Raw genomic sequence first — 27,372 nt, forward strand, 5'->3', positions numbered from 1 at the left:
ATTGTTAGTCTGAACAGACGCATTCAGCTGGCTGGAATGTTTTCTGTAACTGGTCAGGCTGTAATCCCACACACACGGACTAATTCCCAGCAAATAATTAGAATGTATATTTCCTTTGCATTTTGAAGACTGTTAGTTTTCATGTTATTCTTCATAAGTTTACTATAAAGGTTGGAAATTTATACATGTAAAAATATAAATTGTTCTTTGAAGGGGGTCATGACTATCCTTGGATCCACACCTGGTGATAACTTTGTACAAGATAACATGTCACAGATAAAACATGTTTCTAGGTAGGCTTTAAACTTACCTGTGCTGCTTCTTGGGAGAGGTCAAGGCAAACATCTATATCTCTACGATCTCTTGACTGGAGCTCAAGCTTCTCAAATAAGCATTCACGAGCCTGAGCCTGCAAATTAATTACATTATACAAATATATATCACATTACTTTATAATTTTTACAAAATATTTCAATACTATAAATGCATTCATAAAGTGCACACTGATCCATTAGCAGCAAGAATACTTTCCTTGCATATTGCACAACAGCAATGAAATAAGGTACTATTAGGGTATTTCCTTATCTTAAATGCAAAATGAACTGTATTATATTCAGTAGACTACGTGATTTTGTTTGGTACATCAGTTTTCTACATAAAAACTAAAGCTCCACACTGTAAAGTCTTGCAATTTTAGTACTAAATATGCAATACAAAAATAAGCTGTTCACACGTTTCTGCATTTCTACATGCACACTTCAAAATATATTTACAAGAGGAATTTTCACTTTGGAATGTGCATTGATTTGAAACTTGCTGGTATATTAAAACCGTATTCCAGACTGGGACTCAGTTTTCATCTGCCAGGAAGTTTCAAATTACTATTCAGAAATCAGACAAATGTTATGTCTCCTCATCAGCTATTTCATTTCCACTTCTCGATAAAGTCTTCCTCTACTCTTCTCCATAAATTACAGCAATCAGTAATATGCAATTATGTTGCCCTTGCAGATCTTCCAGTGTCATTGAGTGGCTATGTGCCCTATCACCCTCTATTTCATTTTCACTGCACCCATAACTGTGTCTTCCACTTGACAGTTCCCAGCATCCACCCTTAACTTTGAAAACTTACATTGCGTTACTTCTGGAATGTCAGAATTTTCATCCTCAACATCTAAATTTCCGATTGATCTACAGAAGTAGACAAATGTTTAAAGAAATCTTCAATATGCTTGTACAATTTCTCACAGTTGTTGGTTCCTGGGTCATTTGTCACCCAACTGATAAAATATGATCTATATGCTATATAATTTCTGTTCTGTTTTGTTCCTGTTGTTCTTGTTTGCAATTGTTTCTATGACAAAATTTCTATTGAATCTTCTTATAGCTTTGGAAAGATACTGTAAATTCTAGGAGTTCAAGATTAAACATATTTGCCTGACTGTATTTCTACGTATTATATTACGGTCACTATTGGTTGGTAATCAGTCAGCAGTTTTCCTCTTAACTTCATACTTCAGTTTAGATATACCGAAAATAGACTAAGGTAGTGTTCATACAGTACACATATCAACTTACCAGCATGAGTTGTACCAACATATCAAGCATTTCAGGACCCAAATCCATGCTGGGAGCATTAGTAAAATTCTCATGGATGTAGCGGAATGTACCAGCTGCCCTCAAAAAGCTGTCAACGGCACTGTCTAAGCCTTTGGATGTGAGCCTGTCCTGCTTGGCACCTATCTGTGTATATATAGCCCCAATGTTGAACAGTACACATGCCTTCTCGAATGCCACCGTCCTCTGGCAGCTGGGCACTCCCGTCAAGGAATCGTACCTGAAGTGAACATATTAGAAGTTACATTTAAATTATAGTACATGTGTGTTTATACAGAGAATTCATGTAATTAACTTACTGCATAATCAACCACAAACATCCACAACTGCTTGTCTAATATAAAATATATAAACATAAGCTTCAGAAAAATTGTATCACCAATGAGTGAAGGTTAATATTCATGCTCTCCAAAGGGGAGTGCCAAATGTGAATGCTGCCTCAACAGTTGAGGTGAAACATAATTAGCCTTGAAACTGTTCACTTTGATGTCACAGCAATGTCTGACTAGAAACTATAATTTTGAGCATTTAGAAGGATAAAACTCCACTCTAAAATTTTGAAAAGATGCTATGGAAGTTCCCAAATGTGCAACAGTTTACAGTGCTTATCATGCGAGTAAACCAATGCAAATGTTCCTGTGGTTTACATCATTAAAAACAAAGAAGAGTACTCAAAGAATAAACTGAACACTGGCTGTCTTCTGTAGCTCTCAAAAAGATAATAATGTGGAAAAAAATCTAGTCAAACAACTATTCATTGGACAAAAATAATTATTGCATAAATCACTGCTTTTAGTGACACCACTCTAGCTTAGGAATATTAATAAAATACTGTATCGAAGATGAGTAATGGAATGAGTTAAAGGTAACAACTCACTTTGGAGTAAAGGCATTCAATGATATGTAGCCATGTAAACAAGAACTGGGATATGATATTTCATTCTGCAGACCCCACAAATATAACAGAACATAAAATATAAATTGTAGCTATGCGTATTTTCTAATCTGTGTTACAAATAATACGAAGTTCACTACTGAATGAAAAATTGTATACCATTTCTTGTTTTTGTGGCTGTCTAATACTTACACCGTTTAGCATGAGGACAGAAATGTTGGGTTCTGAAGACTCAAATTTAATGTTTATTTTATATTGCTGTCAGATAGATATTCATCCACCCTTTTCTTTCCTCATATATAGCACTCTTTATCCACCTCTATTGGCATTAGTGGTTTATACGGCAATAATTTAACATTCTTGCTTACAATGGCTGCACCTTTTATTATTTTTAGTAGTTAATGTAACAGAAATTTGTAAAATAAGGCTTACTTCTCTAAATACAAGTATATTACATTTCAATATAAAAGGGAAACTATACCATTCGAAGTATATACCCAGACTTCTGTCTGGTGGGAAGAATCGCCTCTCCACGAAGTACAGCTGATTGTAATACTGGAATAAAAGAGCTACACCAGAGCTGTCACGGAGAGGTGTCCGCATTGCCTGCGGGAAAATAACTGTCGTTTTATTCCCAACTTAAAATTTATTAAAAAAAGAAAAAATTCAAAATTGTAACATAAACGTAAATTCGTCAGAGATATAATAACGGAAAGTCATACACACCTGTCTAATGTCCATAAATTCTGCAATGGCATCTTCATATTGACAACCATCTTCACTATAATGTTCCAAGATGAAGTCCTGTAACATAGTTTAAAAGAAAAATACTCAAGGTAGTACTCTGAAAGAAAGTTTTTGTACATTGCATTGTTTCGGTAAAAATATGTGATTTACATTAAAAATTGCAGTATAGTACCAACTCTATGAAACAGATAAGAACAATGAGTAAGAAGAGAAGGCAGTAATGATTTATTTATTTGATTCATTTTCAAGTGGTGATAAGAACTGAAGTAGATATTCCTACTCAGCTGTGTCAGTTTGCAGTAAGAACTCTTAAGCATTTAAATCGTGCACAAAAGAAAACTAAAGACAAATATTTTGCAAGTCCAGTAGAAGGTAATTCATAAGCATCTTTGCGGTATCAGACAATGACTGTGCAAAAACTACATAACAGAGGGAAATGCAACTCATCCCAACAGACACAGAATTTTTTCCAAGTTTCGATTCATAATACTTGCTGTGGTGTAGTTTCAATGGAGGGGAGACGTGTCACAACATGTAGAAAAGAGAAACATATTTCCAAATGTGAGCTGCTGTCCTGCCTTCCCAGGCAGTTTGTGTCAGAGACTTCAGTGAATTGCACACATGTGTATTTCCTATGTATATTCTAATTTTCACACACATCTTCTGAAACCCTGCAGGTACTTATGAACAATCCAGAATTTATACATATGTTTGAAAATACCTTCTGCTTAGGTTATTGAGAATATTTGAAGTCTGGGCAACTTTGTCATATATAGCATGGTTTGAGACCGTGGCCATGATATAAAATAAATTGTTGATTGTGTACGGCAACCAGCCACAAATTGGATTTGGGTTACTTTATTCAAAAAAGTATTGTCACCAGTTTTGAATTTTTTACAGTTCATGATCAGACAGTTTTTTCATGCTTTCATCAATACAGATTACACATTGGTTTCCTGTGAGCTGGATAAACAATAATTTACCAACTAAAAATGTGCAACCAAAATGGTTTTATGTTGGAACCAACTTATGTGAAATATCCATCTGGCACATTTGTGTTAGCACTTTTCTTGCAATGAAACATATTCTCAAGAACGTTTGTAATTTCAGTCACAAACACTGCACTGCATTGTAAACCACTTTTGTTCAGCCACAAAATGAATTTGCAATGTGCACCACATGTTTTGATTTATAGTATAAAAAACAATTTTTTTTACTGAAAGGCAACTCACAACAAGAAATTAATGTATAATCTGTATTGATGAAAGCATTAAAAAACCATTTGATGACAAACTGTAAAAAATTCAAAACCGGTGATGGTACTTTTTGAATAAAGTAACTTAAAACCAATTTGTGGCTGGTTGCTGTACACTATCAATTTATTTTTAAGTCATATAAGGTGAAGTAAAAAAACTTCCAATGAACATTGCATCAAATTAAACCATTAATCTAGTGACAGGAATGCCGTGTACCTCATTTATCTGTAAATCACGTAAACTCTATCATTCAGGGTCGCAATCTGGGCATATGTTGCACCTGCTGTATCATCAGGGACCATTGGTAACTGTCTGCTTGCATCAGGACTAATATCACATGAGCCTCTGGTCAGGGTATCACTGACACCATGACACCAACAAACATTGCTTCTCTAGTGTTGTGAAAGAGTTGAGTGGAGCAAGGAATGGTGCTCTGTTGTCTTCGGTGATTAGAGTATGTTCTGTCTACATGTGCATAGACATGGCCCAGTGAGCTGCCTATTCCAGGATGGATTCACTCACCACACACAGGTCCCATGCCACACTTCATGGTGTGTGTGTGTGTGTGGGGGGGGGGGGGGGGGGCGGCAATCAGTTACAACTCTCAGTCACATTTGGTACTTCTGCAGGGTGAAGTAACCAGTGCTCACTACGTTGTACAAATAGTTATCCCCCTGCTACTGCCATTTCTTCGACAGGAAGGCGATGTGCTCTTTCAGCAGGACAATGCACTTCAAGACATAGCTGCTGTAACACAAGGTGCTCTTAGTGGCATTCTGTCCTGACTTACAAGTTCAGCATGTTTCTCGTCAAATGAACAGCTATGGGGCATGATGAAGTGGGAACTTACTCTATCTCCAGTACTGAGTTGCAACAGAAGATGCCAAGATGATTGAGCCAACCTATTGCAGGATGCCATGCATGCGCGAATACACGCATGCGTTGCTGCAAGGTGAGAGGACACTGTGTACTGATGCGACTGTTTGGACGCCGTTTAATGCGACGTATGTTCCTTTCGTCTGAATTTGTTATCATGTACTCCTACCCATCACCTCACTTGTCAGTAAAATGAACTTGTCCTTGAGGGTGTCGCATTTTTTTCCCCAACAGTGCACTCAAGTGTATACACATATATTTTCAAGAGTATATAAGCACTGATGTTTCAAAATGTTTGTGTGACTCTCTTCCTACACTTTCAGTTCCTAGGAGTGCAGAGAATTTACCATACGACATTAGTCAAAGACGTCCATTACGAATTATGCTTTTGAAGTTAGTAAACTACCACCATTACTAATTCCTTATTGTTGTTAATGTTTTAATATTTTCGCAAGAGAATAACCTCACATTCACCATTCAGGTGCCATACTCCTCATCAAGACTGCACTCATACTCTTAACAAACGAGTCTCACCACAGCAATAAAACGATAGGGGCGTTTAAATTGACTCACTCGGTACGAGTAGTCGACTGAAGCAAAGTCGCTCGTGTGAAAGGGGTTTAAGAAGAAATTGTTTAGCAAAAACTCAATACTACAATTCCATTTTATGTTTGCCCTGAGAACATAAACAGCTTCCTCCTGAAGCCACGACGCTGCCGTCAAGACCGAGCACACACTTTCCGTGAGCGAGCTAGATGGAGGATGGGCCGCGTGTGCCATAGCGAATTGTATTCCAACCGCGTCTGCTTCACCTGCCAAGAGAAGTGTTACGCAAGATGGTTCATCGGCTTTCACAGGTCGCTGGCCAGTTGGCCCCAACTTTTCTCTCTGCTGCGCAACTCGTCGCTGCTACGTTGTGGTTATAACAGCCAGAACGCCGACATTTATCGGGAACAAACTCTCGGACAGCGAATGTGGCTAGCATTAAAGCACGACGGCAACTGTGACATAATCTTTCCGTAATGGGTTCGAGTTTCATCATATTTTTTTCTAATATTTCGCCACACATTTGTGCCGCTAAAACGAATCATTATTCTTCGGAAAGGAATAATAATAATAATAATAATAATAATAGGGTTACATCCATGGCGGGATTTAATCTACGTACAGTATAAGAAATAGTGGTGAAATTAAACCTTATTTATTGCCACATTAGTGCTTGTATCGCATTGAAGTCAAACCAAACTTTTATCCGTTTTGAATAACGTACGCTGCATTTGCGATACGTGCATGAATGTATCCATAAATAAATGTTCATTTCATGAAAATTCCTTATTAAACGTAGATTGCATCTCGCCACGGATGTAGCACAACGATTATTGCTATTATTGTTCGTTTTCGAAGAAACACGCTTCGTCGTAGAGATAAAAGTGGTTGATGGATGACTCGGGGAAAAAAATGACAAAGCTCTGAAGTACAGGCCGCTTCTAATCTACCACCTTAGCCGGTTTCGCTAGCTCCGTTACTATACAGCTGATGCTATCGCTCTATTCAACACTCGTAAAACTTCGAACCTCAATTTGCCGAAGAGCCTTCATACTAGATGAGCATTAATTGTTATATTAGTGTACGTACGAAATACGAACAAGATCAGTGAACTGTAAGTCTGTCGTTCCCTTGTAAGTCAGCAAAAGAAATTTCACTGATTTATGGAACATACGCTCCGTTGTTTAGTCATATTCTCAAGTTACATATTTTCAAAGCTCTATCAGTGTATAGTCATGTCAGCGATAGAGCGCTATTTGTTGTCTTAAGAGAGAGGAAAGATAAAACAGCACACAGCAGAATTTTTAAAGAATAGTGTAAAAATGAGGTACCTGAAAAATATGAAGTTCGTCACCATCGCGCGACAATTTCTTGCTCAGTCAATATGATCCGAATTTGCATCGCGAAACTACAGCAAAGTCGTCACATTCAGCAAAATAACCTTGGAATGCTATGTGGTGAGCAGTCCGAGGATAGAATAGTTCTAAGCAAGGAGACCCGGGCTCAAGTACCGGCCGTAGCACAAATTTTACTTCATTTCTTCAATTTCCATGAAATAATGAGATGAGAATCAACTGTCTCGAGGAAAATTTAATTGTAAATCAATAATTCTCAATCACTTTCCGTCCTCGAAAACCGAGGTGGCGCATTCGAGTGCCACATTCGAGAACGTCGTCTTACTTCTCTCGTTGCGGATCGGACTAACGTCGGTAGCGCTAAACACTGCCTATTTTATATGTGCATTAATACAACCCCATAAAATGTTGCTACGAATTGTTCTTCGAATCTTCAAAAACGATTATGAAAATTCAAGCGAATACAACATATTGAGGAGAGTGAAATCACCATTTCTGTGGAGGCTATATGGATTCGTAGCAAATAATACCATGTGAGTTGCTTCCCTACATTTTGTGACCAGTTACGGTAATATAACAATTTTCTCTAGATTGTTTCAAAACGGCGATCCCACCGCTCGAAACTGCTCCTCGTAATAAAGAATGACCTGATAAATTTAAAGAAAGCTATACAAATTATGAGGTTGATGTAAAACTTTTTAAGCTGTTTAGCAACTAACAACACCGTACACACGAATAGTTCGCGGGTATAGAGCTCATATCCACCCCGAACACTGCATCAAGTCAATGTTCAGTATATGGTGAACATTTCTTATTCGTCACTCCAGTTTTAATGGATCGAGTCTTTCTTCGTACTGTACCAATGTGGATTACTTCCTCTACCTGGGAAGCATACTGTCATCTAACTGCTCATCTGGAAAAGATGTGGAGAATAGATTACGTGCTGCCCATGTAGCATTTGGACGTCTTACAAAGCGTGTCTTCCTGAGTAAAGACCTAACACTGTACACCAAACTGATGGTGTACAAAGCTGTAGTCATTTCCACCCTGTTATATGGTTGCGAAACCTGGACGTTATATCACTGTGATCTGAAGAAACTAGAACGCTTCAACCAACAGAAGCTAAGATATGTCATGAACCTGAAATGGGATGACTTCATATCCAACACGGCTGTTCTTGAGAAAGCAAAAATATATAGCATGGAAACTCTTATCATTGGGCATCAACTCTGATGGGTCGGACATGTCCAGCGAATGAAAAATGACAGACTTCCACGCCAAATGCTGTACAGCGAAGTGAGCACAGGTAAAAGGCAACGAGGTGCCCCTCTCAAACGTTATAAGGATCAGTACAAGAAAAATCTGAAAAACTTGAACATCGATCCGAGTAACTGGTCCACAATAGCAGAAGACCGAAGTCGCTGGCGCTCAGTTACCTCAAATGCTCTTCAAAACTTTGAGCTGGAACGTCGAAGAATGGAGAATGACGAACGCCGGAGACGTAAACTCCTCCAGGCTCAGCCACGTCCTCCACCTTCCATCAGCTGTAATGTCTGTGGCCGCCTGTTCCACGCTAGGATTGGATTGCTAAGCCATCAACGACACTTCCACGCGTGAACCGTGACAAAGGAAATCTCAGGAGAAAAACGAAAACTCGGATTCGAGTATCAGCCGACGACGACGACCAATGTGGGTCGATAGGTACAGTAGAAGAGTATTTATCGTGGCCAACGGCCTTGTCGCAATGGTAATACCGCTTCTCGTCAGATCACTGTAGTTAAGCGCTGTCGAACTTCGTTAGTATTTGGATGGGTAACCGTCTGGCTATACCGTGCGCTGTTGGCAAGCGGAGTGCACTCAGTCCTTGTGAGGTCAACTGAAGAGCTACTTGAATTAGAAATAGCGGCTCTGGCCACGAAAACTGACAACGGCACGAAAGCAGTGTGCTGACCACATGCCCCTCCATATTCGCATACAGTGATGCCTATCGTCTGAGGATGACACGGCGGTCGGTCGGTACCATTGGGCCTTTCGAGGCCTGTTCGAACAGATTACTTACCATAAGACACAAAATTTACCTAGTAGCAAGTCACGTGGTGGAAATGGTCTTTCGTTCTACGATTCCTATCCCTTGAGCAGTTCGCAGCACTCTCACACCAACTAATGTAGCTCGTACATGACCCCAACAGCATTCCTCTGAATTCCTACCGTGATTTTACGCCAGACCAGGCCACTGATGGAGGTGTGAAAGTCCACAGCTCTAACAGATGTGGGCGCAGGGATAAAATAACTTGTATTTAGGACCGCATGTTAAACGTCGACAGTAGTCGTTCGGCTAGAAAGATTCTGTGTTGGTGATACGGTGTTTAATGTGCCTCGGGCACGGTAGGGACCGTAAAATGAATGAGCGCTAGGAATGTGTGAGTGTTTGGGCCGCGGAGAACCGGTCCCGGGGATTTGAGGGCAGTGGAGGCTGTCCCACATCCCGCGGGAGATCCTGCCCGAATGTCAGTGCCCTCTCCGACGCAACGCCGCCACCAGCTCCACACCGGCTAATTGCGTAAGCCTGCAGCAGATATTGGATGAAGCGCGAAACCATAGCGAAGTCACTACATTCGGCGAAAGAACCAAGACACGCAATCTCGTGGGCAATCAGACTGATGATTTTACCGTGAGAAGACCGATACTCCACTTCGAAAGCAACAGTATGATGACATACCGCCAGAGGAAAGCCCAGTTTCTTCTGCTGTTTAACTTTCTCGATAAATGACACAAAAAAATTTACTTTCCTAGAAAATGGCGGTATTCATAACACTAGAACTTTTAGGTGCTCACTGAAAAGCCAAAGAAACTGGTACACCTGTCTAACATCGTGTAGGGCTCCTGCGAGCACGCTGAAGTGTCGCAACACGACGTGGCATGGACTCGACTAATATCTGAAGTAGTGCCGGAGGGAATTGACATGATGAATCCTGCTGGGCTGCCCATAAATCCGTAAGAGCACGAGGCTGTGGAAATCTTTTCTGAACAGCACGTTGCAATGCATCCCAGATATGTTCAATAACGTTCATGTTTGGGGAGTTTGGTGGCCAGAGGAAGTGTTTAAACTCACAAGAGTGTTCCTATAGCTACACTCTACCAATTCTGGAGGTGCGAGGTGTCGCATTGTCCTGCTGAAATTGCCCAAGTTCGTCGGAATTCACAATGAACAGGTGATCAGACAGGATGCTTAAGTACGTGTCACCTGTCAGAGTCGTATCTAGACTATCAGGGCTCCATCTCACTCCAACTCTTAACGCTCCACACAATTACAGAGCCTCCATGAGCTTGAACTGTCCCCTGTTGACATTCAGGGTCCACGGTTTCATGAGGTGGTCTCCATACCCGTACACGTCCTTCCGCTCGATACAACTTGAAACGAGACTCGTCCGACCAGGCAACATGTTTCCAGTCATTAACAGTCCAATGTCGGTGTTGACGGGCCCAGGCGACGCGTAAAGCTTTGTGTAATGCAGTCAGTAAGGGTACACGAGTGGACCTCCGGCTCCGAAAGCCCATATCGGTGCCGTTTCGTTGAATGGTTCGCATGATGACACTTGTAGATGGCCCAGCACGGAAATCTGCGGCAATTAGCGGAAGGGTTGCACTTCTATCATCTTGAACGATTCTCTTCAGCCGTCGTTCGTCCCGTTCTTGCAGGATCTTTTTCCAGCCGCAGTGATGTCGGAGATTTGATGTTTTACTGGATTCCTGATATTCACGGTACATTCGTGAAATGGTCGTACGGGAAAATCGCCACTTCATCGCTACCTCGGAGATGCTATGTCCCATCGCTCGTGGGACGACTAAAACTCCACGTTCAAATTCACTTAAATCTTGATAGCAGCAATAAACGATCTAACAACAGCGCCATACACTTGTTTTATATACGCGTTGCGGACCGCAACGCCGCGTTCTGCCTGTTTACATATCTCTGTATTTGAATACGCATGCCTATACAGGTTTCTTTGGCGCTTCAGTGTACATTCGATAGAACGTCTGCATTAACGCCACCTAACGGTCACGGCTTATTTTGCTAAGGCAGCTTACGTAACGAAACAATGCACCAGTCCATGATACTCTTGTACACCGGAATGTTTAACGAGATACTGTGCATCCATGTCCTGTGAAGGGGGTAGACCAGGGTAGAAATTTTTGAGCCTAATATTTTTTGTTTAAAATGTTTCTTAGAGTATTTTCTTTGAGATTCGTATTCATGAAATGTGCATCCGAGCGTTCGTATGCAACCGATATAGTACAGTAATAGTCATGGACGGGACACTTCCTATCAGTTTCGGGCAGTATCACAGGAGACTTTAGTATCAACTGAAATACTATTCTCGACAAGATTTCCCTTCGTAACAATTCCTTGACGGTAAACGGTCTGAAGGCATGGGGTTGTCTCTAGTCTGCCTAACTTGTCATTTCGCTTGTTCCTCATACGAAGCAAAACATAACTGCTTGAAAATGACAAAAATATCAATATGGATGGAAAAGGTTCGATAAGCGATCACAATCGTGGCGAAAATGCTTACATTCGTACGCGTGCCAGCTATTCTATTTGTTTTCGACGAAATGAAAGTGTACTGTGATGTACGGTGCTGGCATTGTGGATTAAAGGTTTGAATATTGAAAAATAAGTTTGAACTTTAAATGATTGGTTTTTCAAAACAACATTTTTCAAGTTGGCCAGAGCTGGAATTCATGAAATATACATGCAGGTACACTATACCTTTTTGTAACTTTTGAATCTGATTTTCTTCAACTGTAGTACGTAGTATTTTTGTTATATTTTAGTTTCTATTTTTGGGGCACGTTTTCACGACTTTTTTTAGCGAAGAAAGCGACTTATTTCAGAGTGCCGTCGTTTTATCAAAAATCATTCTTTAAAAATGTTCCTACGTTCTACGTTAGACAATATAATCAGTTGCAAACTAGTTTTTGAAATTTTGTTGCAGGTTAAAAATTGTGGCGTTCAGAGCCCCCCCCCCCCCCCCCCCCACCAACCGCCCTTGCACTCCACGCAGGCCTTTCGTCCATGTGTAGTGTCCTCTGGGTGCAAATTCACGTATTATAGTCTTAACAGAGCACTGGTCGCGTGGATTACATATACGATCCACATGTGAAAATTTTAAAAAAAGTTGTATCGTGACAATACTTAAGAGCCCCTCTGTGCTTTAAGATGGATTGTTATGGACTCTCCCTACGAGCGCCGGTTACATGTGGTTGTGTTACAGGGGCTCGTCAAAGTCTGCCACCTACCATTGTAATCCGTGGGACCTATTACGTAAGTATTTTCGAAAGAGTTTTTTCGTTAGTACATTTTTACACTTTGTTGGAATACGTTTGAAAACATTTATTATTGATTATGGATCAGAGGCAAGGAACTAATTCTAGCGTGGCTGAAGTTCGAACGAAAAATATGATGTTCTGGAAGAGCAGGACCATCTGTCTGATTCTTAACGAGAGGGAGGCCGGTACATGATCTCCACAGGAACCGGATATAACAAATTACTAGAACCGTAGAAAGAATTGTGTAGATCAAGTTGGTAAGATGTGTGCATGCTGTATGTCGTATACAGAAATTCAAGAAGATGGCCTCTTACTGTGCGTTATGATTTGCTGAACCTTAGCGCCCTCAATGCGCTTTGCATTTCTACAGCGAACCAAAATTGCATTGCTGATCGACGTCGAAATTTTCTTATTAACATGTCTGTCTCGCCTGAAACCTCTAGCTCACCGAAGATTAGAAAAAGCAATGTTGCCATGAAGTCTGTCCGTCAAAATAAAAGACTTTCTTGCCCTTCCTGTGGTGGAAAGTCAGCCATCAACTTTGGGAACGACACAGAGGAGTTCTGTGGGTCGCTGCTACGTTTGCGAAAGATCAAGAAATAGAAGTAAAAAAAAGTATAATACCCGTAATAAATTCATTTGGTCCTATCATTCCAAGATCCTCAGTTCCGAAAGCCACGTAAGATTCGTATTTATACGAGTATGTATTTCTTCAAACTAAGTCAAAGCCAAGGACGTCACCTTGGTTAAAATTGTGGCTTCTTATTAAAAGTTTGTTGCGTTTTCAAATACGACGTAATTGTTTACTTTTTGTTGATAGTTTTTAATTAACATTACTATGGGCAACACATCAAACACGCAACGAAAAAAATTTCAGAATTCAGTGGCCTATTGTTTAGTTGAGAAAATAGCTTACATACGACGACCATGCCACCACTTACGTTTCTTTTCAGAGCGCGACCACTGCAGGGTTAAGGGTGTACAGTTAGTTTTGTAATTTGATTGTTATTTTTATTGAAAATAAAATCACGAATATCGGTTGCAAATTCGAGCGTCAGCCTGGTCTACGCCTTAATACTGCATGCCTCGATTTTACATGTACACTAATATGCAAAAACCTAACGCCGAAAGTAACTTTCGCATGAAGTGCCACTGCGAAGTAAGATAGCTCGATGTCCCTTCGCCGAATACGTTCTCGTTCCAAGAGGTCTTCTTCCTACGCTGTTTGATGCGGCCGCGCATTATCGTCCATCGAAATTAAGTCAGTACAGAATGCACCCCTGAAAAAATGCGCATGGGTAAGGGGCAGTGACACAATCACATTGACCAGTGAGTGTATCGCATTCATTTGGTGGCCAGTACGCCCAAGCAACATTATGCCTTCGCACATCGTCGTAAGGCCTGCACCACCAGGCCGATCATGTTCGACTGTGTAGCACATACCCTCATATGGTGAGAGCTGGAACACGTAGTAGATCCAGGAACTTCGTCGGACATGATCGTTTTGGTGGTTCAGGTGTAATGTTGTGGGGAGGCATAATGGCAGCACTGAGCCACAAGTCGTTGAACAGGGTACACTTACGTGCCAACGATCTTATGACATTCTACTCGTTTCCCGCGTGCGTCTTTTCAGCGGCGCATTCGGCCATGATTTAATTTTTATGAGGATGCGGATGATGATGACAAGACACTACAGCCTGTGGCGTCCACAGAACCGGACTCTCGATCCGCACCAGCATCGGTAGCTGCCTGCTACCGTCTGATGACAATACAGACTCTGTGAAGGGCCTGTTTGAAGGCGGCCTGAGTTTTCCTACCTCCCTTCACCGTACGGTTAAGTGGCGACACGCTCACTACCGAAGAGGCCGCACCGCGTCGTCCAACAGCGCCTTTCACCTCTCGCAGTTCGAGATGGACTCTTATTGAGCTCGCCATTCACTTGCGCAACCACTAACAAATGGCAAAGCATTGCAACAGCAGTGGCGACTATGCATAGTCGCTTCAAGCAGCGCTCAAATACATTTTACTCATTTCCCGTCGGCCAATTAGCTTTTTTTTGCATTTAGAGCACATATACGCATCAGCACCTTATTACATATGGGACACATCTTCTGTTAGAAGAGGGAGAGCACTTTTTAGCTGACAGCAGATCAGTATTCAGACACAGACTCCGGTAAGTCCCCTTCCCGGACCCCTGTTGACATAAAAAAAGGGGAAATGAACTGCTGTTTTATTAGTATTGATTCGCAAAAGAGCAGCTGAACTTCAAGTATCGCAGTCAACAACGCAACTTTTAAGAAATCCGTGTAAATGCGAGTAGGACTCGCGCACCGGGGTTTCCTTCCGAACGTAATTATGCGTACAGATAGTTTACCCGTCCTGGGAATCGACCATCTGTACAAGTTTTGCCTGTTATGGGTACTGGAAAGAAGTAAGTCCCGGGAATTCCAAGACTGTCGAGAATGACCAAAAATTATTTTTCGTATAATATGCTTAGAAATTAACAATTTTGGGGTCTTCTCCTTTGCTTGTACTGTGAAACATTGCTTCTTGCCTAATTTCATGATTCTAGATCAACGGTAAAATACTCTGTAGCTTTTGTTGAGAGATATGTAACGGTATGTTGATAATTTTAATTTTGGACCATCTAATTACAACTGAACGAAACAATTTTCGTGCCAAACACATTTCGCCATCTGAGCTCAGATGGTAGAGCACTTGCCCGCGAAAGGCAAAGGTCCCGAGTTCGAGTCTCGGTCCGGCATACAGATTTAATCTGCCAGGAAGTTTCATATCACCACACACTCCGCTGCAGAAAATCTCATTATGGAATGTATATATAGGTTATAAACAGTTCTGGTGATTGGCTTTTCTATGGCGCAGCAGTATTTTAATTTCTTCGTAAAGGTTCCGTGGATGATGTACATACCGTAATATTAGACGCAACTGAGGGCGACAAGACTACAAAGTTGAAGAGGTTTGCTGAGTGAGGTGACATAAATGGCCGTATATTTTCATTGCATTGACTTAGAAGCTCCTAAATTGTTACACCATCATGGGAGGTAGACTTTAGTATGTGACATGCATTTTATCTCGTTAAGTCCCGAGGAAATGGCTTTTTAACAGGACAGACAACAGAGACTAACAACAAAGTGACCCTACAGGCTTAAGGGTTCCATTCCTACAAACTGATGTATGGAACTCTCAAAAGATTTAAAAACTGATATGATTTATGCCAATGTTTGCGAGTGCAAGAATTGCAAATGAACCCGCCTTACGTTACGATATGGGCCAGGATGTCATCGCGATATTCTGTTCGGACCACAATATTTGAAAGGTACGTGAAAGGAAATGATTATTGGGACATGTTGCAAACGTCGTTAACAGTTCAGCTCGAAAACGACGGAATCATGGGTCACGTGTGGTTACAGCAGCACGGAGCTCCAGCACAACTTTGCTATTCACATGCGTGAGTTTTTTTTTTATTTAGACGGTTCTGAAATTGCGCGCTGTTGAGTAACACCTCCAGCCCCACTGACATGGCCTTATCACGCCGTACAACTCATCACGAGGAATAATCAAGTATAGTCTAGCTCAACATCGGTACAAGACTAACGAGGAATTGCGAAAAAGTGTGGAGCACGTCATTCGAAATGTATCTTCACTAGACGTCCACGAGGACATGGAGATTCATAGATCTCTGCATAAGGCACGATAACAGACATGCAGATTCACTGGGTGCATAGGCGTTCGATACAGTTCCGCACTGTCGCCTGATAAACAAAGTAAGAGCCTACGGAATATCAGACCAGCTGTGTGGCTGGATTGAAGAGTTTTTAGCAAACAGAACACAGCATGTTGTTATCAACGGAGAGACGTCTACAGACATTAAAGTAACCTCTGGCGTGCCACAGGGGAGTGTTATGGGACCATTGCTTTTCACAATATATATAAATGACCTAGTAGATAGTGTCGGAAGTTCCATGCGGCTTTTCGCGGATGATGCTGTAGTATACAGAGAAGTTGCAGCATTAGAAAATTGTAGCGAAATGCAGGAAGATCTGCAGCGGATAGGCACTTGGTGCAGGGAGTGGCAACTGACCCTTAACATAGACAAATGTAATGTATTGCGAATACATAGAAAGAAGGATCCTTTATTGTATGATTATATATAGCGGAACAAACACTGGTAGCAGTTACTTCTGTAAAATATCTGGGAGTATGCGTGCGGAACGATTTGAAGTGGAATGATCATATAAAATTAATTGTTGGTAAGGCGGGTACCACGTTGAGATTCATTGGGAGAGTCCTTAGAAAATGTAGTCCATCAACAAAGGAGGTGGCTTACAAAACACTCGTTCGACCTATACTTGAGTATTGCTCATCAGTGTGGGATCCGTACCAGATCGGGTTGACGGAGGAGATAGAGAAGATCCAAAGGAGAGCGGCGCGTTTCGTCACAGGGTTATTTGGTAACCGTGATAGCGTTACGGAGATGTTTAACAAACTCAAGTGGCAGACTCTGCAAGAGAGGCGCTCTGCATCGCGGTGTAGCTTGCTCGCCAGGTTTCGAGAGGGTGCGTTTCTGGATGAGGTATCGAATATATTGCTTCCCCCTACTTATACCTCCCGAGGAGATCACGAATGTAAAATTAGAGAGATTAGAGCGCGCACAGAGGCTTTCAGACAGTCGTTCTTCCCGCGAACCATACGCGACTGGAACAGGAAAGGGAGATAATAACAGTGGCACGTAAAGTGCCCTCCGCCACACACCGTTGGGTGGCTTGCGGAGTATAAATGTAGATGTAGTAGATGTAGATCAGCCATATTATTATGCCCACCGACGTAATAGCTGGTATATCCACCTTTGGCGTTAATGAGATGATGTGCTACTGAGAGTAATGTGATGCATGGAATGGTACCTGATTTGAATAACAAGAATTCCTTTCTATCGACTTACTTGGCAGACCCTACATTCCTCCTCCAACAAACAGGGATATTGTGCGAAAAGGATCGCGCATCGAAGTACATCGTCAGAAAAAATGTCTCTCTGCACAGCAGATTTGACTGGAAGTGGGCCAGACATCACGAAGGTGACAGATTAAATTTGCGATCTTAGTCTGGCTTTAACGGCGTACTAACCTTGAACAGCTTAGGAAGCAGTCGAAAACGACGCAGTAGGAAGGAAACCAGTTCCATCAAACGCGAGTGTAGGTTACAACCGCCACGCTACATATATCACGGTTAAACGGAATCCGACAGCAAAAATTGGCACAGCTGGCCGCATGAGCGGACAAACGAGAATACTGACCCCGCGAATTCACGCCATATGTTATCACGCGAGTTACCTCTATCGTATAAATTGTGAACAGATCTGATATTGCGACACTCTAGTCGCAAAGCCAGTCTGTGGCGACCTTATCTTATGCCTGCTTTCTGAACGCACGTGGTCCACAAATCAAGTTTCTTCAACCTGTAACCTACGAGGGCGTGAACACTTCCGATATTAAAGGCGTTCTTCTCCCGTATGACGATTTAGTGGCTCCTTACAGAACCATTCACAAAACCTATCCATCACCAGCGTCGAACTTTCGTTTTTGTGCTTCCGTTAATGGACCCACACACTTGTCAATAAGCTCTCTTTCAAAGTCGCTGGTATCTGCTATTTTCCTTCATCAAACACGCAAAAGCGAATAATGAACTGGACAAGGTTCTGTAGCCAACACAACACCTCGCCTTGCGCATGCGCAAAGCCTGTCCCCCCACCCCGCCACCCCTCTTCACGCGGCTACTATGGACACTACTATTCTGCCGCTGCTTTTACTTTTAGGAGTGTGCCAACTTCGCTCATTATTTTGTTATGTATTATTAAAAATGATCAGCGCGAAATTTATTCCTCTGCGTTCTCGCTCCGATTGCAGGAACACAGGTACCACATTAATTAACGACGAGTTTCTATGAACTGTCATTTCATTCACTACTCCTAACACTTTCGTACGACAGACGATTTTGGGGACAGCATACCAAATTTCAGGTATTACTTCTCACCACAGACAACGCAGTGGCCGACAGCCTTCACGTACGGTTAGGTTTACTATCTTTTGGTTAAAAAATCGATTTTTTAAAAATTGCAGTTTTGGGTCCATAAACATGTTTAGAATCCACCCCTGAAAAAGTTTTTCGAATACGGAACGGGAATGTTTGTTACTCGCGGTTGATCAAAAAATGCAACTGCCTGAAATCGGCCTTTTTCACACACCAGTTTTTTTCCTTCGGAGGACGAGTTATTGTACAGGTGCTTGGGAGGAAACACACAAAATTCAAATGGACGTTTGAACGCGTGTGTTTGGAAGTTAGCCCCCAAGCATTTGCATTGTGGTGCGAAGACTGTGGAGATTGCGACTTTCCTGGTAGTGAGCAGCTTCAACGAAGGATATTCAGCAATTCTGAAGACCATACAACGATGGACGTCACCCTGGGACTATTCGGCGTAGTTCGCCAAGCATTCGGACGACCACCGGATTCAAGCGGCCGAAAACCGGTTGTCACCGACCGTACGAGCGGCTCTGGAGCAGCGCAGGATGGCCCAGATCGAGCAGAAGGCCCTTTGTGAGGAAGACGAAGGACTACTTTATGGACCCGGAATAGCAGACTGAACGTAAGTTGCATAATATTGCATAGATATGTAGTCAAAACTTCAAACGCGTTTTTCTCGAAATGACTTTTTATCGCGCGATATGGTAACTTCAAATGTACTGAGCCGATTGGCATGATTCTTTGTTTCCGACGAAGCTAACTAAATTGTCTAGGAATCGTACCACTTTTATCCCAATCCATGAACTATAAATGTTTTTACTTGGCCAACGAAGTCGAAAAATCGATGAAAAGACCCTATTTTTTTCAAATGGCCGCTGTTTTGTTTACTACAGTGCAAACGACTTAAGCTAGGTACAACTCCTAAAGAATCTTATATACTTCGCTAACGACAAAAATTCTGATTTCAGACGAGCCGGCTGACCTGTGACATACCGCGCGTGGAGATCTACTTCGAAATTTTGTTTCGTTCCGACGGAACTTCCGCCTTTGCTCTTCGACATTTCCGGTGAAAAAATTCCAATTTGTAGAGGAACATTTTGTCCAAATTTGACATTGATATCTATAACACATCCCGAGAGAAAAATATTCTCAAAGAACATGCATTTTTCGGGCCAAAGATAGCAAACCTCCCCTTAACGACAGAGAGCAGCGGCGCTGCGTATCGTCAGTGCTGACAGACATGCAACACTGCATGAAATAATTGCAGAGATCAGTGTGGGCCGTACTATGAACGTATCGGTTAGGACAGTGCGGAGAAATCTGGAGTTAATGGGATAGGCAGCAGACGACCGACCCGAGTGCCTTTGCTAAACAGCACGACGTCCCCTGCAGCGCCTCTCCTGGGCTCGCGACCATATCGGTTGTACCCTACACGACTGGAAAACCGTGGCCACGCCAGATCAGTCCCTGTTTCAGTTGTAAGAGCTGATGATAGGGTTCGACTGCGGAACTGACACCACGAAGCCATGGATCCAAGTTGTCGACAAGGCACTGTGCAAGCTGGTGGTGGTTCGATATTGGTGTGGGCTGGGTTTATATTGAATGGATCGGTTCCTCTGGACTAACTGAACCGATCCCTGATTACGTGCGGCTAGTTTGAGACCACTTGCAGCCATTCATGGACTTCATCTTCCCAAACAGGACCACAATGGTTCGTTATTAGTCCAAAGAACGTTCTGGACAGTTCGAGCCATAAAAAGCTTAACAACCAATGAAATTCAGTTTAAGAGAAGCCTAAAGGATTTACTGGTGGCCAACTCCTACTCCATTGATGAATTTCTTAGTAAAACGAACTGATTTGTATATAAGTACAACATAACTTCTGCACAATTTCAGTGCAGTAATGTGTTCATTGAAAATATGTATGTGTGTGTGTGCGCGTGTGCGTGTGTGTGTGCGCGTGTGCGTGTGTGTGTGCGCGTGTGTGTGCGCGTGTGCGTGCGTGTGCGTGTGCGTGTGCGTGTGCGTGTGCGTGTGCGTGTGTGCGTAAGTATAATCTAACTTCTGCACCATTTCAGTGCAGTAATGTGTTCATTGTAAATAAGTATTACAGTAGTTGTATTACATGTTTATTACCTTATAAATACATAAAAAACTTTTATTTTAAATTCAGTGCATTATTATTTGTAAAATGACTTAGTATTCATTAAAAAAATGACGATCATTCCACTTGGGACCTGTGGAATGGTACATTAGCTTACTTGTTTTAGCTGTAAATATTTGTCGTGTATTGTTGTTTTTCCGACATGTTCCACATCCTGGAGGACCACCTCACTACGGATCAATTGGAATGAAAGTAAATCTAATCTAATTTGGCCACAAATATTCATGGGACATACTCGAGGGGTCAATTCGTGGACCAAATCCTGCGCCGACAACCCTTAAGCTTTTATGTACGATTACAGAGGTAGCATGGCTCAAAATTTCTGCAAGGGGCTTCCAACGGCTTCTTGAATCCAAGCTATGTCGAGTTGATGCAATACACAGGGCAAAAGAAGGTCAGACATGATATTAGGTGGTGTTCCCTGACTTTTTTCACCTCAGTGTACAGGCCTAAAGATGCAGTATCACAGCTCACTCCCATGAACCAAGTTACTTTTTACAGGCTTACAAACCGATCACTACTTTAAAAGGCGGTATCATATAGACACTTTCTGTGTTCAGTCACTGCATACAACAATGTATTCATTACAAATTAGCTGATTTTTCTGAGGAGAGGCGTAGTCTTCATGTCAAAAGACACAGGTTCCTGCGCAATCTTCAGAGAGTCTGCTTGTGTCAGTAACTGTATTCTTGCTTTTTTCCTTCTTTTTCACGACAAGGCGCAACGTTCTTACTTTCAAGGCATTGTGACGGGGGAGATATTTGGAACCTATGACATCGTCCTGTAGCACTCAAAACGGGTAGGATACTTACTAGTTTTTTTCTAAATATATGAACTACTTCTACTGTTTTATTATTTAGCGTAGCATGAACTTGTGCGATTGCTTGAAATCAGAATACTCCCGAAGTGTGACAGCTATTCATTTGTATTTTTAGTTATTATCCGCCTAAAATACAAGAGACCACCACCAACAGTGGTAACTTCGTACTTCAGCGAGAAAAAAGCGCACATGCAAGATATCGGTCCCAGCACCCGATCCCGCGCGAAAATTTGGGTAATAATTGTGACAGTACACAGCTATGACGCTCTGAATGTACAGCTTTTAAACATTCGCGCGCACTGGTGGTCTGATCTGCGCCCCACTGCAGACGCGGGTGGGAACACCACTCCCTTGGTAGTCACGTGGAAATCACGTCACAATTCACGTTAGGAGTAGTGTTATCGTATCAACGATAAGATAGGAGGTTCAAATCTTTAATATTTTACCATCTTACACTGTAATACGCCTTTTTAAATACGCCTTTAGCTCAGGTATGAAGGGACTTTCTCGCCACCCTGTAGAAAGACTACTGAAGTCGAGCAGCTACCAAGCTGAAACGGTTGACAATAGTCCTTTGGTGAAGGCTTCGGAATCGAGTCCGACGACCCCTTTATTGTCCCTATCTACTAGCGGGGGCCGAACGCTGATCGAGAGGTCGCGACAAGGATCTGCACGGCTGGCGGTATCGCACGGCGCCATCGCAGTTCCGAGAAGGGCAGCGCCCTCTATACAGACGCGGCCAGAAGCTGCGCTCGCTCCCCACAGCGGGGCCACCTGTCGGTGGCAACATTAATCAACGTGGCGGCGCCATTCTGGACGTGATTAGGGAGCGCCATGTAGGGCAGGGCGGCTCGTCTCGACACGAGCGGCCAATGAAAAGCGCTTCCCTGCAACAGGCACGCGGGAGCTCGACTCGAATCGGTCGTTAATCGTTTCCTCCAGGGATTACCACCACTCGCCGGATCTTTCCCCCAAGGTCGCCGCCGTCGTACGTCTGCGTTTACAGATTATCAAAATATGCGCACACCTGTGCCTCGAAGCTCAAGTTCTGGGCGAGTTGGCAACACTAGTCATTCGCACGTTGAGGCAATCGTGCGGTTGTAGTGTGGGAAATTAATCTATATTCCGCAGTACGCTAGGGAGCAATCAGTGTGTTTCGAGAGGAATAGTAAACACCGAGTGTTGCAGAAGTCGTTCCCTCATTACAAGCATTCATATGCCATGAACACACTAATGTGACAGAAGTCACGGGACAGCGTGTAACGCCGGAAATGCATATCCTCCTATTTCCATCTATTGTACTATTATTTTTTTCCTTGTTTTGTTACCTCAAGATATGACATTTCTGTCTCTTTATATATTGTAATTGTTTTACTGTGTGTATACATATATTTATGCACTTGTGTCGATGTATAATTGGTTGTTTTGTAAATATTATTTGTATTTTTACGCTGGGTCTTGCCTAGGGAAAACTGCTATCGAACGATTACATCGATAGGTCGTGTGAAGAATCAATGTGTGTAGGATCTATGATAGTGTTAACTCTGCCGCGTGGAGCGCGGGCTGAGCAGAAGGAGTGTGGCGGGAGTAGCGAGTGGAGCAGGTGTGTTGTGTGACGCTCCCGCGAGTTGCCGCGCTTTCGGGGTTTGGCAGCATGTAATTGCGATCGACTTGCGATGATAGTTTCTGACATGGTGTCGCGGACGGGAAACATTAACTAGCGCACATCAAGAGCCCGTTTCGTCTGGTGACCGTGTCGAGAAGAAGGCGCGCCAACATCCAGCTTCTGCAACAGCGACGGCCGACAATGAGTGACTGTCGCCACCTCCTCGACCGACGGCTTCAAACCTTCAATCAACCGACGAGGAAGACTGGACGCACGTAAAGTTTTAGAACTGTATGGCAGACCTCAGCTTTTCAAACTGTTACATTTTGGTCAATATAATTACAGCAACTTAGCATGAACGTTTGTTGCTCATTGTCCCAATTGCATTACCAAGCAGAGTCCCTTCCTTTTCCGAAATGAACCCGAGTGTCGCTGAAATTCAAACGCCAGCATTAAAGTAATATGGCTAACTCGTTTTCACTGCTTTAATTTCAAAATTCGGTTAAAGTATTTATAGCTGGCTACACTATTTAGATTACACAAGCACAAATTAAGAGTGCGAGTTTTGTTACCATATTTTAGCTTACCTGTGACTGCAGCTCAGCTTGGTACGTACTAAATTTTACTATTGTTAATTGTTCAGAATCATTTAATTCAAGTTCAAAGTTAAATCTCTTATTTCTAAATTGCGTAGATTCAAGTAGTTTTTGAAATGATTGTTGAGATAGTCCAAGACTAACCGTATTTTACTGAATTTCGATGTGCTTCAGAAAGAAAGCTCACTATTAACTTCAGTCACTAAATTAACTTTCGATTTTCCGGTTTTATTAATTCTTTTGCTAAATTAAGTCAGGGTGTAGCGAAATTTATTACTTCTGACAAACTTTCAGTTTTCACACTACACGTGTCAACCTTCAGTTGGCACGCTTCTAGTGCTAATTATATGTGTAATAACCTTTCTTTTTCAGTTACTATAGTAATTGTCCTTAGGACTGGCGACCGTGATTTCCCCCAAATCTCAAATACCTAATTACCGCTAGTTAATTGTTAACGTAACGGCTGCACATTTACTTTATTAACTCTACCCCTTTTCAAAATTAATTTCCACCAGTTTCATTAGCACATTTCCTTTCATTTAGATGTAACCCTTTCCTCCCTCTTTACCGACAGGTTAACTTCGGTGACGATTGCGTTTCCAAAACTCCCATTAGGTACACGCGGTTTCATTTTTCACTGTCACCAAGGTCGGTAAGTGAGGCGGAGGTTACAAGCGATATGCAAATATACGAGTGTCACTCCAAAAGAAACGCACACTATTTTTGTAAAAAATACAGTTTTCATTCTGCATGTGTGAAAGTTTTACAGTGTGTAGATACATCCTTCCCGCTTGTTTTCAAACTTAGTTCAACCTGTTCCCGTGAGTGGCACCGTCACAGCATGTCTTAGATGGCTGCTACATTTCACGTTCGTCAGAAGCAACGTGCTGTCATAGAATTCCTGTGCTGTGAAAACGAGACAGTGGGAAACATCCACGAGAGGTTGAAAAAGGTATATGGAGATGCTGCTGTCATTCGCAGTACAGTTAGTCGGTGGGCAAGCAGGTTACGTGATGAAAGCGGGCACGGCAATATTGAGGATTGTCCTCGCAGCGGCAGGCCTCGTACTGCACACACTCCAGACAATGTGCAGAGAGTTAAGGAATTGGTGACTGCTAACACACGCATCACAGTGAATGAATTGTCACGCTACGTTGGGATAGGGGAAGGAAGTGTTTGCAGAATACTGAAAGTGTTGGCGTTAAAAAAGGTTTGTGCCACGTGGGTTGCCAGGATGTTGACAGTGGCTCACAAAGAAAGAAGGAAACCGGTATACAGTGAACTTTTGGAACAGTACGAGAATTGTGGAGATGAATTTCTTGGAAGAATTGTGACAGGTGATGAAACATGGCTCCATCATTTTTCACCACAGACGAAGAAGCAATCAATGGAGTGGCATCATGCAAATTCACCCAAGAAAAATAAATTCAAAACCACACCTTCTGCTGGAAAAGTTAGGGCTACGGTGTTTTTCTATTCCGAAGGACTTTCTTGCTTGTGGACATCATGCCTAGTGAAACCACCATAAATTCTGATGCTTATGTGACGACACTGAAGAAACTTCAAGCTCGAGTGAGTCTTGTTCGACCACATCGGCAAAAGCAGGATGTTTTGCTGTTGCACGTCAATGCACGGCCACATGTCAGTCAAAAAACCGTGGAAGTGATCACAAAACTCGGATGGACAAAACTGAAACATCCGCCTTACAGTCCTGACCTGGCTCCATGTGACTATCATCTCTTTGGTAAACTGAAGGACTCTCTTCGTGGAACAAGGTTGGAAGTTGATGACTCCCTTGTGCACGCTGCCAAACAGTGACTCCAACAGGTTGGTCGAGAATTTTACCGTGCTGGTATACAGGCGCTGGTTTCAAGATGGCGTACGGCAGTTGAGAGGGATGGAAATTATGTGGGGAAATGAAAATATTGTTGCTAAAGGATGTATCTACACACTGTAAAACTTTCAAACATGTATAATAAAAGATGGAGTTTTAAAAAAAATAGTGTGCATCTCTTTTGGAGCGACCCTCGTACAGACTGCGATAGTATCGCGTACACGAGATATGAAAGGGTAGTGCATTGGCGGAGCTGTCATTTGTACTCCGGTGATTCGCCGGCCGCGGTGGTCTAGCGGTTCTAGGCGCGCAGTCCGGAACCGCGCGACTGCTACGGTCGCAGGTTCGAATCCTGCCTCGGGCATGGATGTGTGTGATGTCCTTTGGTTAGTTACGTTTAAGTAGTTCTAAGTTCTAGGGGACTGATGACCTCAGATGTTAGGTCCCATAGTGCTCAGAGCCATTTTGAACTCCGGTGATTCAAGTGAAAAGGTTTCCGAGGTGATTATGGTTGCACGGCAGGAATGAACAGTCTTTGAACGCGGAATGACAGATGGAGGCAAATGTACGAGACATTCCATTTCGGAAATCGTTAGGGAATTCAATATTCCGAGATCCACAGTGTCAAGACTGCCAAGAATATTAACGGCCTTCACTTAACGAGCGACAGCAGCGGGAGTTTGCTTAGAGTCGTCAGTGCTAACATACAAGCAACACTGCGTGAAATGACCACACAAATCAACGTGGGACGTACGATGAACGTCTCTGTGAGGGCAGTGCGCCAAAATCTGGCGTCAATGGATTATGACAGCAGACCAACAGCACGACATCGCCTGCAGCGCCTCTCCTCGGCTCGTGACCATATACGAGGGCAGTTCAATAAGTAATGCAACACATTTTTTTTCTCGGCCAATTTTGGTTGAAAAAACCGGAAATTTCTTGTGGAATATTTTCAAACATTCCCGCTCGTCTCGTATAGTTTCATTGACTTCCGACAGGTGGCAGCGCTGTACGGAGCTGTTAAAATGGCGTCTGTAACGGATGTGCGTTGCAAACAAGGGGCAGTGATCGAGTTTCTTTTGGCGGAAAACCAGGGCATCTCAGATATGCATAGGCGCTTGCAGAATGTCTACGGTGATCTGGCAGTGGACAAAAGCACGGTGAGTCGTTGGGCAAAGCGTGTGTCATCATCGCCGCAAGGTCAAGCAAGACTGTCTGATCTCCCGCGTGCGGGCCGGCCGTGCACAGCTGTGACTCCTGCAACGGCGGAGCGTGCGAACACACTCGTTCGAGATGATCGACGGATCACCATCAAACAACTCAGTGCTCGACTTGACATCTCTGTTGGTAGTGCTGTCACAATTGTTCACCAGTTGGGATATTCAAAGGTTTGTTCCCGCTGGGTCCCTCGTTGTCTAACCGAACACCATAAAGAGCAAAGGAGAACCATCTGTGCGGAACTGCTTGCTCGTCATGTGGCTGAGGGTGACAATTTCTTGTCAAAGATTGTTACAGGCGATGAAACATGGGTTCATCACTTCGAACCTGAAACAAAACGGCAATCAATGGAGTGGCGCCACACCCACTCCCCTACCAAGAAAAAGTTTAAAGCCATCCCCTCAGACAGTAAAGTCACGGTTACAGTCTTCTGGGACGCTGAAGGGGTTATTCTGTTCGATGTCCTTCCCCATGG

The 27,372-nt window shown here is 42.7% G+C and overlaps 1 protein-coding gene across 3 annotated transcripts in view; it reads right to left on the reverse strand.

Annotated features, from left to right (window-relative positions):
- Positions 1-27,372, reverse strand: part of LOC126092243 (rhophilin-2) — a 740,337-nt gene that overhangs the window by 13,114 nt on the left and 699,851 nt on the right. For all 3 annotated transcript variants that reach the window (XM_049907750.1, XM_049907752.1, XM_049907751.1), the window contains 4 exons: positions 3,239-3,316; positions 2,994-3,118; positions 1,579-1,837; positions 311-409 (listed from right to left, as the gene is read on the reverse strand). In XM_049907750.1, the coding sequence (XP_049763707.1) occupies positions 311-409; positions 1,579-1,837; positions 2,994-3,118; positions 3,239-3,316 (561 nt within the window). The remainder of the gene's footprint in view (positions 1-310; positions 410-1,578; positions 1,838-2,993; positions 3,119-3,238; positions 3,317-27,372) is intronic.

The sequence above is a fragment of the Schistocerca cancellata genome, chromosome 7 (genome assembly GCF_023864275.1).
Source record: "Schistocerca cancellata isolate TAMUIC-IGC-003103 chromosome 7, iqSchCanc2.1, whole genome shotgun sequence".
In the NCBI taxonomy this organism is placed as follows: Eukaryota; Metazoa; Arthropoda; class Insecta; order Orthoptera; family Acrididae; genus Schistocerca; species Schistocerca cancellata.